Raw genomic sequence first — 13974 nt, forward strand, 5'->3', positions numbered from 1 at the left:
TATAGACTTTACCAGTGGGAGGCTCCTTTGCACAGGATGCCGGCTAGATTATGTGTACCATAACGACGCCTATTTCTGCCGTGAAGCAGTTATGTGTAAATATTACTGTGTTTCGGTCTGAAGGCCGCCGTAGCTAATGAAATTATAACACAAATGAGACTTAACATCTATGTCTCAAGGTGACGAGCGCAATTGTAGTGCCGCTCAGAATTTTTGTGTTTTTCAAGAATCCTGAGCGGCACTGCATTGTAATGGGCAGGGTGTATCAATTACCATCAGCTAAACGTGCTCGTATCGTCCCTTATTTTCATAATAAAAACCATTTTTTAAATGTGAATCCGGGCTTCTGAGACCCTCAGATCAGTCTCTCGTTAGGTTAATTTTAAAATTTTAAGAAATTTTTGATTGTAGGTTGGTAGATGACAGATGCGTTGTCTGCCCAGAGGCGGGAGACCTGACTGATCCACCCAAAAAGTTCCGAGGTAAGTACATTGATATTTTTATGGGAGTAGGTAAATGACTGAACGAGAAATGGCCCCCTAATTTACTTATATGTGGCATTATGTACATGATTAGCTCTAATAGGTTCAGTAATTTGTTCCTATAACAGCTCTTTGAGATGCAATCCGGCCATATATTGTGATTACTCTAATTACAGATCTAGTCCACCCCAGCTCGATCAATTCGGTCGCCTCCAACGCTACAATTCCTCTATTTGTTGCGGCTCTCCTCTTCCTCTTCTACCATCTATCTCGGCATGTCCCGAAGAACTGTGTGACCTGATTGCTGCCGTTGGATTCCATCCTCGCACCAGACACCAGAAATATCATCCTCATCAACTGAATGTGTGGCGTCTCTCCACAGTTTGTTTCTGAAGGGTATTTCACCCGCCTAAGAGGCCAGCCAGGCTAGGATATCACTTTAATTGAGGTGTTTGACAAATAAACCCTTATAAAGTATAAACTCCATAATTAAATGAACTATGGTTGAATTTCCATTTCAATAATAATAATGCGAATAGTCCAGTCTACTCGCCATCAGACCGTAGATAGCAGATGAGGTGCATAATCTATGGCTTTCTCTTTGAGACCGACGTAATAGAAGTCAAGGTTAAAAATAAGCTTTATTCAATAGTTTTGTAAAAAATATGTACAGCTAACATATATTTTTTATTTCAGATTGCCTGTTCAAGATATGTCCCATGAACAGATACTCCGCTCAGAAGCAGTTCTGGAACACGGCCAAGCAGTCCACCAACTCGAACACCGACACAGACACGGGGATGTTGAAGAGGTTGCATGTGAGTACCATTTCAGACGCGACTAAAAAAAAAATTACCAACATTTACGAACCATGCGTCACTCTAACGGATAGCTCAGTTGGTAAGAGCGCTCGGAGGGAACCCGATAGGTCGCGGGTTGGAGTCGTTCATAAATTTTAGTTACAAATTTAATTTTTATAATTAATCCTAGAAGTGCAGTGCCTGAAGCCCTTTCATACGATACCCCACATGACACGGTTCTGCTTTTCCTTGCCTAAACGCGAAGGGCTTGTTTCTTTATTTATTTACAAATGTGAGGTAATTTGTTGCCAAATTACGTAGTTCTATGCCAACGAAATAGTGTTAAAATATACGTATTTTGGGACCGTATATTTGTTTTACGTTACCGTAGAAGTTTAATTTTTTTCTCAGCTTCTAGAGGCTACAGACTGATAATTATTTCAACTCGATACCTCCACGCGTTCAAGAGATAAATGGTCTTGAAAGAGCGTAAGGATTCCATTTGCATAGCAATTTTCAAAAACTGCTGCATAAAAATACATTACAAAAATTATTCAATTAAATCATATAGTTGATATTAAGAAGAGATAACAAGCGATAAACGTATCAGATAGGATAATCCTTACGTAATCGTTACGCGAACGAATTATATGTTAAGCTTGGCTTATAAAATTGTACATGCGTTGAATTTAAATCATGTTATGACGGCATTTATGTGGGTAATTGTGTTTGAAGTTCACGGCGGGAAATGTTCAACTTCCCTATTAGGACATTGATAACATCGTTTCTTGAAACTATTATTATTTTGTGTGTTATAATTATGAGTTTTAGACTCACGAACCTTCGTACGTTCAATCTTTTTAACCGGCTTCAGAAAAGAAACAGCTAAAGCTTACTAATTGTGACAGTAATCACGACCATCATGTTCACGAAGCATCCTTCATACACAAACATTGAATTCAAGCGCTAAAGGTTGATGTATCCAATATGAGATAATTTATATATTAGTTTTTATGAAATATTTGATATTATTTAAACACCATTCATATATTGGATGCAGCATCTTACAAACTAAATTATTATGTATATTACAGCCATTGTGAAATACTCTATATGATTGAAAAGAGTGGCCGTTGAGTCTCGCGTATGTATTTCTCACGAGTTCAACTTTTTCCGAAAATATAGTAGATTTAGTAATTTAAAAAAAAATAGAAAAAAAGACGTGTGGCACTCGGGGACTGCCGCGGTAAAGCTATTGCATAGCATTTTTATCATTTTATGCAATTATAATTATTTATTTATTTTATTTAAGCAGTTTTTTCTATAAAATTAATTTAAAAAAAGCAAACGGGAAGTGAGTAAAATTTAACTTGTAAGATTTGATAACAGACAGTCAACGGGACAGGTGAAACTAAATAAAAATGCTAGTCATAATAATAAAAATTAAAAAAACGTGATAAAGAATAAAAAAAAAATCAAGAATTACCCCAGGCTCGAACCTGGGACCTTCTGCACAAAAAAGCATATGTGATAACCGCTGTTCCGCGGCAACTGCAATGACCGTGACGAAATATCTATATACATCTAGTAAGTGTTAGGTTATTTATTACGTTACGGAATTTCTGGATTCGGTCTCCACGCTCAAGGCCCGCGATAGAAGCTATGCAATAGCTTAATGATACTTATAGGGACGATTCAAAATTGCTTAATTTAAGCCTAATTGAATAAAGTTTATTGACTTTGACTTATCAAAGTCATGTTTTTATTTGATTATGGAATCCATTGACAATCGTAGAAAAGTAATTTGGCGAGGTAGAACTATTGGAAGAAAGCAATATAGCTAGAACTTTACAATGACAACTATTTCACGGATAGCAGTTATGCGATGGAATGATGGATAAAAAAAAACAAATTTATGTTTTCAAAACAAGGTAACTAAGAATTGAAACATCAAATATTTTATCTATTACATGTTGAAGTTGTGGCCAAGTTAAAGCTTAAATTTGGGACAATATGATTATTTTAAAAAGTAAGTACGTACTTGTCTACTAATATTTTTGAAATTGTCAACCGTATCGGTGTAAAATTTAAAATTTTGTTGGTGTTGCGCAATTTTTTTAACGGCTACATATAACATATATACATTTTTAAAATAAAAGAAAAAACTATGTGCATACATGGACTAGTAAAAAAAAAGGACTCCGCGCAGTGATCTTAGCAAGTGAAGCACCTTTATGCTAGTATGTGTGCGGTTACCGGGTATACCAGTTACACAATTTTTTCTCCCTTAAATAATCATATTTCCACAAATACTTTTATATTATTGTTTTTACACTATTTCACAACACACGACGGCATTTTTAAAATATTTTATTGCGACGCAAACTGATCTGTCACAGACGATGCAAATCTCATAATGGCGGCCGATCGGCTTGTATTAGTGTAAGTGTATGCGTGGGGCTATGTATTTACACGTTTACCGGCTTGTTTGGTGCCTCACTGTTATGTAAGGTGACACGGAGTCCTTATTTTTTTACTCGTCCGTGTGTGCATACAAAGTTTTAACGAAATAGATATACTTTGCCTGAAAACGACATCAGGGACTAGAAACTAAAAAAAGGGTAACTATCTATTTATATTACCTACATATATATTTTTTTTTTTTTTTTTTATGGAATAGGAGGACAAACGAGCGTACGGGTCACCTGGTGTTAAGTGATCACCGCCGCCCACACTCTCCTGCAACACCAGAGGAATCACAAGAGCGTTGCCGGCCTTTAAGGAAGGTGGACGCGCTTTTCTTATATTTATATTTATATGTTTGGTGATGTAATCCTTTATACAAAGAACTTAGGCAAGCATATAACAGTATAAAATAGAAATTTGTATTACAAGGACCCAAAATTGTGTAGTTGTTTTAAATTCAGAACCAAGTGATTGTGTAACTTATAATTCTGAGCGTTGCAAGGATTCAAAGGCTGAGAACAAAATATTGTGGCCCCAAGTGACATATACTATTTTCACACATCCCTTCGAAACTTGACTTTAGATGATATATATGTCTAAATAGAGGTTCTTGCTGCTAGTCAACCGATGAAAACAGGCCAGGTTTATTACATTAGTGTGCGTCTCATGCTACGTCTTACACTCGCGATTTGTATGAACACTTTGTGTTAGTGTGCGTGCATTGCTCAAAATAGAGGTTAACTGTCAACCTCAATTTTTTTCGATGTTTTCACAGCTGTCACGAGACTAGACGTATAAATGATCTAATGTATAGAAATTATGTTGAAAGTTTAAGTAAAACAAACACATACAAAATAATATGATCAACATAATGACAAAATAATACGCCAAAATCTGGCACGAGACTCTTAGTATTAGTTAGTCTCGTGCCAGATTTTGGCGAGACAACACGTCCTGAGGATGCCTCGTGTAGAGGCGAAACACGTGTCGAATTGTTTTTAAAAACAAATATTGGCGGAATTAACACTAAAGAAAACCTAAATCATTTGTATAATTATGGATTTCCGCAAAGTAACGCCTAATTCAATAAATGATACAAGAAACACATGAACGCGATCCAATCGGAAGAGAGAAAGCTTAAACCCCATACGAACAATTCGAATGTAGTTGTTTAATTTTCGTTTCTCGAACAAGTGTGATGAAATAGGCAGTAGATTTTACAACGAGTGCACAAAACGAACCTTTTTTATCCGAGACTTTTAGCTGATAGTTATGTCGAGGATAAAATGGTTTTGTGGACGAATTATAAACAATGCTTTTTATTCCGATTGCGAGGAAATAAAACAGTAGTATAACATGGACATTTTTAACAAATTTGAAGCAATTAATAAACGCACGAAAAAACAAGACCTGTTTCCCGCCGCTTTTTTTTTAATCTTACGACATTGATATTAGGCTTGGCCTCAAGACCTATACAGCCTACTATTAAATTATTTTTGTAATATATTTATTTTTTTTAAATAAAAAATAACCTACCGTATATTTATTTGAAATTTTAATATCTTTTATGTCTTAAAAAACACATGAGCCAAATAAATTAAAGTAAATATTATAAAATAACAAATTCTATCTTTGAACTTTTTATTATGTTTGGCTGTATGGCTCATTTTCTTTGCCTTAATATAGATACATTTATGAGTAGTACGTTTATGCACTTGTGCACAAAAATCGATTTTGTGCAGATATCGTTCACAAATAAGCAATTTCAGAGCATGAGAAGTGAAAATGTTATTTTATAACTTATTCAATAATGTTACAATCGTAGAAAATAACACATAAATAGGCCCGTCCCTTCATTCTTTATTATATTATCATTGGCTCCATCTGTCTCCATAATAGTCCCATACATCAAAGTAACTCAACCAAGCTGTCACTGAAGTTTTATTAATATCATTTCTTCCTCCGATTTTATTTATGTCGGTCTAAGAGGTATGGTGTGGTCTACTTTTAACTTTTGATTAATTCACTCTATTTGGCTTTGTGGACATTTATTTATTGTAACTAATTCAGAAATAAAATACGGAAATGCTACTAATGGTGTGCTTTTAATTTTATTTAAAAATTTAGATGATCTTTGATGTAACGATGTGATTATTCATTTAAATGCGATTATGCATCATCAGATTTATTGAATTATACAAACAGTAAGGTTTTAATTATTATAATAAAAGAATATCTCAAATAAGCCCTTGTAATAATAATGATTAATATATAATATTATATATTTTATTTATTTAAATGTACGCTTCTGTTCTTACGCTTAACATTAATTAATTACTTAATCTTAACTTTAACAATAAATATTTACAAATTGATTACATAAAGACACACAGCTGTGAAGATACACGAATGTTTGACATGAGTAATTGACTTAATGCTTACACATTACTGTGTTTCGGTCTGAAGGGGGCCGTAGCTAGTGAAACATCTTATGTCTCAAGGTGACGAGCGAAGTTGTAGTGCTGCTCAGAATTTTTGGAGTTTTTCAACAATCCTGTGCGGCACTGCATTGTAATGGGCAGAGTGTATTAATTACCATCAGTTAAACGTCCTGCTCGTCTGAAATTTTTTTAATAACCTAGATCGCGAATTCCAATTCCAAACTTTAGCTCGCGACTGTACATATATATTACTAGCTGTCCCCGCTCGCTTCGCTGGGCTAATTTTAAAGGAAAATAAATTTTGTTCATCTTATTAAACAAATAAGTCAATGCCATAAACCATCTAGGATAAATTTCGCATCGAATGGTGGTAGTTTCCTGTCCATACGATCAGTGGTTTAGGCGTGATTGAGCCTCAATCAAAGACCGTTTTCATTATGTGTATATATATATATTATAAGTAATGCAATTTTTCCAGCACGCTGCTGAAATAGAGAAGAAACAGAACGATCTGGAGAACAAGAAATTGCTGGGTACAGTCGTGCAGTACGGGAGTGTTGTGCAGCTGTTACATGTGAAAAGTAACAAGTATTTGACGGTGAGTGTACCTCCGTATAAAGGCGAGGAGACAACACTGCGGTACGACGCGGCATCTCAAAACAGACCTCGCGAAAAGTGACATATGACTGGCATTACCGATTGAATAAGAGTGATGATATAATGAGTGAGCATAATTGTGTTTCGGTCTATCTCAAGGCGAGGAGCGCAATTGTAGTGTCGCTCAGAATTTTTATGGGTTTTTCAAGAGTCCTGAGCGGCACTGCATTTTAATGGGCAGGGCGCATCACTATCAGCTGAATGTCTTGCTCTTCTCGTCCCTTATTGTCATCTAAAACATAGATCTTTACAAAATAAAAGATGGAATGTAATCTTCTAATTAAGTGATAATTATTATTTTTAAATACCTCGTTTATAATATAAATAATGTATTGTTTTCAGGTAAATAAAAGACTCCCCGCTCTCCTCGAGAAGAATGCGATGCGCGTGCATCTGGATGCCAACGGCAACGAGGGCTCCTGGTTCTATGTGATACCGTTCTATAAGCTGAGGTCTACTGGTGAGACTCTTATTCTGTACAGCTCTTAATAATTCACAATTCTACTAGGTGATGAGGAGTCGCTTTGCACAGGATACCGGATGGATGTGCAAGCCTTAGATGAATGAATGAATGAGTGAAAACTTTATAAATAACACAGAATAATACAAGTAAAAAAGGCTTACAGAGGTAAAAAAAAATTAACTTTTTTATTTTAATTTAATTAACATACAAAAATACAAGAGGTAAAAAACAAATATATGTATAATATTATAGTGATTATCTTAATTTAAAATCTTTAATTAGATCATTTTTATACGTCTAAATAGACTGTGACAGGTGTTCTTTGAGACAGGAAAGATATTTATTTGCAACAGGCACAATATTTACAATTTATATAGAAGAATCATAACCAAAGTAAACAAAATAATACTTAGATAAATTATACGTCTAGATGTACACCTTCCTCAAAGGCCGGTTACGCTCCTGCGATTCCTCTGGTGTTGCAAGAAAATATGGGCGGTAGTGATGACTTAGCATTACCTGACCCGTACGCTGGTTTGTCCGCTCTTCCATAAAAAAAAATAGACCTAGTAATGTTATATGCTGCCAAGCTACTGTTCCCAATAATAAACTAATATCTGGGCGACCCAGCCTTGCTCGGATTTTTAAGAATGTACAAAACTTGAAAAAAAAAGTACCTAATTGATAGGACATCTGGATTCGAGTCTGCTTTCCGGATCACCCAATATTTCCCCAATAGATCCCATCTGAGCTATTAATTATAGTCTTATATATAGTGGCGAAATTTACCTTTGTGTTCTAATGTTATTGTAGCTGTTTCTCATTAATAAAAGGATAAAACTAACTTTTTAAAATTGAAACCTCGATTTCTCGCCCCCGAAACTACCTGTGTACTAAATTTCATTAAAATCGTTGGAGCCGTTTCCGAGATTCAGATTAATACAGGCTGGTTTTTTGAGATGGGCTGTTATGGTCAAGTCTGAAACTACGAGGCTTAGGGGAAAGTCGTGAAAGGAGTCGTGCCCTCGATTGATAAGCATATTTAGCACCTCGACTGCATATTTAGTTTTTTAAAATTTATTGAACTTTTGACGGAAATCGACCCGAAAGATTTTTCAAAAAAAATTACATTTCGTATTACTGGACTAATGGACTGATAAGGATCAATCTTTTTAAAGACATGTATTACTAAAAATGAAAGAAAATACCAAATTTTCTGCATTATTATTTTTACTCTGACGAAAACTCACCCCCTAATAAATTTTCAGTTCAATAAATTAAAAAAACTAAATATGCAGTTATTGGTTTTTTATAAATCGAGGGCATGACTCGTAGTTTCCGACTTGGCCATCACCGCCCTTCTCAAAAAGCCAGCCTGTATATATACAAGAATTGCTCGTTTAATTATATAAGATTTTTTTGTAGAGATAATTATACAATTTTAGTGGCTTTGTTCTATTTGTAATCATTATCAACTCATCAATCATCTTATTATTTCAGGCGACAACGTTGTAGTTGGTGATAAAGTAATATTGAACCCTGTGAACGCCGGTCAGCAAGTGCTACACGTGTCGGCCAACCACGAGTTGCCGGATAATGTTGGCTGTATGGAGGTATGTTTGTCTGTGGAGGTTTGGCCTGTACTGCCGTCACCACTATTTCTGGTGCATATAACGGTGTACTAGTACTGTTTTTTTTATGATAATAAGGGACGAGACGAGCAGGACGTTCAGCTGATGGTAACTGATACGCCCTGCCCATTACAATGCAGTGCCGCTCAGGATTCTTGAGAAACCCCAAAAATTCCGAACGGCACTACAACTGCGCTCGTCACCTTGAGACATAAGATGTTAAGTCTCACTTGCCCAGTAATTTCACTAGCTACGGCTCCCTTCAGACCGAAATACAGTAATGCTTACACATTACTGCTTCAGCACAGTCAGCCGGCTATCTAGCGGAAAGAAGCCTCCCACTGGTATTTACTTACTAACTGTTATATTATACCTTAATTTCTCTAGTCTCCGTGGCTAAAGCCTCCAACTCCTTCCAATGTCTCCTGTTACTCGTCGCCACTTGGGTCCCGCTGCCTTCTTTATTTCGTCTTCCCACTGGGTTTCATATCTCTATTACTGCTGTGCATATAAGATAATCCATCTCTAAGTCTTAATATGTGAAAAGTGTAACAGAATGCCTTTGCCCTGTGCTGCCTCGGGGCGTAAAAAGAATAGGGTAGTCCCAGGTCCAAGGGTGTCGTAAGAGGCGACTACGGGCTTTTTGAAAGTGGGAGAGTCACGCTGCTGTCTTATGACGTCAGCACAATCGGGCCAGACTCGTCCGGGTTACTTACCACACTCGCACAGAATACCGGCGTGAAGTAGCGGCCTAGTGCCGCTATGTTTCGCATAGGTTAGTGTCGAGGACCGGAGGCCATTCCCCCCCGTCCTTTCTTCCCCCCCCCCAACAAAATATGAGAGCGGTCCTAAAAAATAAATTACCCCAGGAGGGTACCGGCTCTTGTAGAGCCGGAGAATCCCTCCCCGAGCATTCGCGCTCGGGCTGCCCCTCGTATTCTGGGGAGGGCACAGTACCGCGTATGTCACAGGACAACAGGGCAGCAACACCACGGCACCCCGCTCCACGCTTAATGTGGACTTTTGTAACATCCGGGGAATTCACTCCAACTTAAACGCCGTCCACCACCACCTTGAGACGGCGCAGCCGGCCTTGTGTTTCCTTACGGAGACGCAGATATCTCGACCTAGCGATACGTCATATTTAACGTACCCCTGGTACATAATTGAGCATAATTTCATGCCTCATGCCGGGGTATGTGTGTACGTTAGGGAGGATATCTGCTGTCGCCGTCTCGGCAATTTTGAGGGTAGGGGCCTGTCTACTCTCTGGCTCCGCGTAGATTTAGAGGACCGCGTCCGCATCTATGCGTGTGTCTACAGGTCCCATAGTGGTAACGCAGAAACGGATCACCTCATGGGCTGCGTTCAAGCGGCATTTGATGACGTGCTTGCTCAGATCCCCTCCGCTGAAATCGTAGTCTTGGGTGATTTCAACGGGCACAATGCCGAATGGCTTGGATCACGTACCACAGACTACGCAGGGCGATCTGTGCATAATTTTGCATTGGCGTATGGTCTGTCCCAATTGGTTGAGTCGCCGACGCGGCTCCCGGATGTGGATAGCCACATGCCGTCCTTATTAGATCTTCTGCTGACTACACATCCCGATGGTTACCAGGTCTCTGTCGACGCCCCTCTCGGAACGTCCGACCATTGCCTGGTCAGGAGTGTAGTGCCTATCCGACGCCATAGTCGCAGACCACCAGCGACCCGCCGCGTTTGGCACTACAAGTCAGCAGATTGGGATAGGATGCGTTCCTTTTTTGCATCCTACCCTTGGGGCAGGGTTTGTTTCCTTTCAGATGATCCTAGTGCCTGCGCCGTTGCAGTAGCCGATGTGATACTGCAGGGCATGGATATTTTTATACCAAGCTCTGTAGTACCGATCGGTGGCAGATCACAGCCCTGGTTCGATGCGTCAGTTAAAGCAGCATCTGACTGCAAAAAACAGGCGTATCGAACTTGGGTTGCGGCGCTGGGCTCAAAGGATCCGAACTGCAAAGTTCTGAAGAGGAAATATAACCGTGCCTCCAGATTTTTTAAGCGGCAAATCGCCCGTGCGAAATCGAAGCACGTCGTCAAAATTGGCGAGCAGCTTTCCAGTTACCCGACCGGAACACGCAAGTTCTGGTCGTTGTCGAAAGCTGCTCTTGGTAACTTCAACCAGCCGTCCATGCCGCCGTTGCACATGAGGAATGACACCCTGGCCCATACGGCAAAAGAGAAAGCCGATCTCCTGTGCACTCTTTTTTCCTCCAACTCGACTCTTGACGACAACGGAAAAACACCGCCGACCATCCCGCCTATTGCTATTGCTATTACCTCCCTACTCTCCAAAATTATGGAGAGCATAATTAACCGCCAGCTCTTGGTATACCTTGAGGGTCACCAGTTGATCAACGACCGGCAGTACGGCTTACGCCATGGTCGGTCGACTGGCGATCTTCTGGTATACCTAACACACAGATGGGCGGCGGCTATTGAAAGCAAGGGGGAAGGCCTGGCAGTTGGGCTGGATATAGCGAAGGCCTTTGATCGTGTATGGCACAAGGCGCTCCTCGCAAAACTTCCATCATTTGGGCTTCCCGAGAGCTTATGCAAGTGGACCTCCAGCTTCCTCACTGGGCGCAGCATACAGGTCGTTATCGACGGTTATTGCTCGAATCCCAAGCCCGTGAACGCTGGAGTGCCCCAAGGCTGTGTGCTATCTCCCACGCTGTTTCTTCTACATATCAATGATATGTTGGACACCGCCAACATGCATTGCTATGCAGACGACAGCACTGGTGATGCCGTATACACGGGCCATGCAGGTCTCTCTCGGGAAAACGTCGACCAGTGCCGGGTGAAACTTGTGTCTTCTATCGAGTCCTCTCTCGAGAAGGTCGCGGAATGGGGTAAGTTGAACCTTGTCCAATTTAACCCCCAGAAGACTCAAGTTTGCGCGTTTACCACTAAAAAAACCCCATTTGCCGTATCACCGCTCTTCGAGAACACTTCCCTTAAAGCCTCGCCTAGTATCGGAATACTGGGTCTCGAAATCTCGAGCAATTGCCAATTCCGTGGCCATCTGGAGGGCAAAGCCAAACTGGCTTCAAAGAAACTGGGCGTCATAAATAGAGCACGGCAATACTTCAAGCCGGCCCACATTCTAGCGCTCTACAAAGCGCAGGTCCGGCCTCACATGGAGTATTGCTGTCATCTCTGGTCTGGCGCACCCCAGTATCAGCTCGATCCATTTGACCGCGTGCAACGCAGAGCAGCTCGAATTGTCGGGGACCCAGTACTCTGTGAACGGCTGGATCACTTGGCGTTGCGTAGAGACGTCGCTTCATTGTGTGTCTTCTACCGCATTTATCACGGGGAGTGTTCCGAAGAGCTGTTCAACCTGATTCCTGCCGCCGAATTTCACCTTCGCACGACACGCCACAAGTTACGATATCATCCCCACCATCTGGATGTGTGGCGGTCCTCCACAGTGCGGTTTTCAAGGAGCTTTCTTCCTCGTACCACGAAGCTGTGGAATGAGCTTCCTTGTGCGGTGTTTCCGGGACGATACGACATGGGTACCTTCAAGAAAAGCGCGTACGCCTTCCTTAAAGGCCGGCAACGCTCTTGTGATTCCTCTGGTGTTGCAGGAGAGTGTGGGCGGCGGTGATCACTTAACACCAGGTGACCCGTACGCTCGTTTGTCCTCCTATTCCATAAAAAAAAAAAAAAAAGAATACATCCGTACTAAGTGTATGCAGCTGGTTGTTGTTGTGTTAAATACTATGCCCTTATTATTATTAGTGTTAGCTTACATAAGGTGATATCGCGCTACCAGGTCGTTCTGCAATTGGAATTCGCTGACTATTTGGTGAACTATCAGCTCGCTCCATCTCTTATTTTGTTTTATTAATATGAATATAAGGGACGAGACGGGCAGTACGTTCGGCTGATGGTAATTGATACGCCCTACTCATTACAATGCAGTGCTGCTCAGGATTCTTGAAAAACCAAAAATTATGAGCGGCCCTACAATTGCGCTCGTCACCATGAGACTTAAGATGTTAAGTCTCATTTGCCCAGAAATTTCACTAGCTACGGCGCCCTTCCGACCAAAACACATTAATGTTTACACATTACTGCTTCACGGCAGAAATAACGGGCAACGTCGGCTAAGTGTTGGAATAACACACCACTACCCGTTAGGTATAGTTATTCCATATATACTATTAAATTAAAATACATATTTCTAAATGTACAGGTCAACGTTGTGAACTCCTCGACATCATGGAAAGTGACTCTCTTCTTGGAACACAAAGAGAACCAGGAAGAGATCCTGAAAGGTGGAGACGTCGTGAGGCTCTTCCACGCGGAACAAGAGAAGTTTCTGACAATGGACGAGTACAAAACGAGGCAGCATGTGTTTTTGAGGACTACGGGGCGGTCGAGCGCGACCGCAGCTACTAGCAGTAAGGCGTTGTGGGAAATTGAGGTCAGTATACTATGCTATAAGGTTGAAATTTGAAACCCCACAGGGCTGCTTAACTGCGCGACCCTGCTATCAACTGTCATGTCTGTTGCCTTATTGTGTTCTCGCAATTAATTGGCAGTTCCTTGATAATAGTACAACTAATTGTATACTGTGCAATGTTCTTCCGGGACCATTAGCGTAGAGTGACTTGGCAGGACCCCGTGTAAAATTTGCTAGGGGGCACTTATGAAGGGTAAATATTTCTCACGAAAGAAAAAAAATGTTTGCATAATATTAAAAGAAATATTTATTCATCATTTTTATATATCTGCCACTTTTCAAAGTTTTTACAAACAATTCAAATTCAGTACACACTCTCCTTGCCTTGTTTTCGGTAACCAGCAAAAGTTTTTATTAATTTTTACTTACGCACGTCGCGGCGTCTGAGGCAAAATAGCTGTAGTGCGGTGTAATTAGGGATATATGATACTTTTATAGACCAATGTGAGTGTGCACTTCGGCATGATCGGATTCATATCGCGATACGCTATACTACAGGTAGTACTGTGATG

The 13974-nt window shown here is 40.1% G+C and overlaps 1 protein-coding gene across 1 annotated transcript in view; it reads left to right on the plus strand.

The window, feature by feature from the left end:
- Nucleotides 1-13974, plus strand: part of LOC126970122 (inositol 1,4,5-trisphosphate receptor) — a 61374-nt gene that overhangs the window by 27288 nt on the left and 20112 nt on the right. Inside the window, exons 3-8 of the mRNA XM_050815850.1 lie at nucleotides 412-482; nucleotides 1179-1300; nucleotides 6668-6787; nucleotides 7189-7306; nucleotides 8810-8922; nucleotides 13193-13423. Of these exons, the coding sequence (XP_050671807.1) occupies nucleotides 412-482; nucleotides 1179-1300; nucleotides 6668-6787; nucleotides 7189-7306; nucleotides 8810-8922; nucleotides 13193-13423 (775 nt within the window). The remainder of the gene's footprint in view (nucleotides 1-411; nucleotides 483-1178; nucleotides 1301-6667; nucleotides 6788-7188; nucleotides 7307-8809; nucleotides 8923-13192; nucleotides 13424-13974) is intronic.

Source organism: Leptidea sinapis, chromosome 20, assembly GCF_905404315.1.
Source record: "Leptidea sinapis chromosome 20, ilLepSina1.1, whole genome shotgun sequence".
Lineage (NCBI taxonomy): Eukaryota > Metazoa > Arthropoda > Insecta > Lepidoptera > Pieridae > Leptidea > Leptidea sinapis.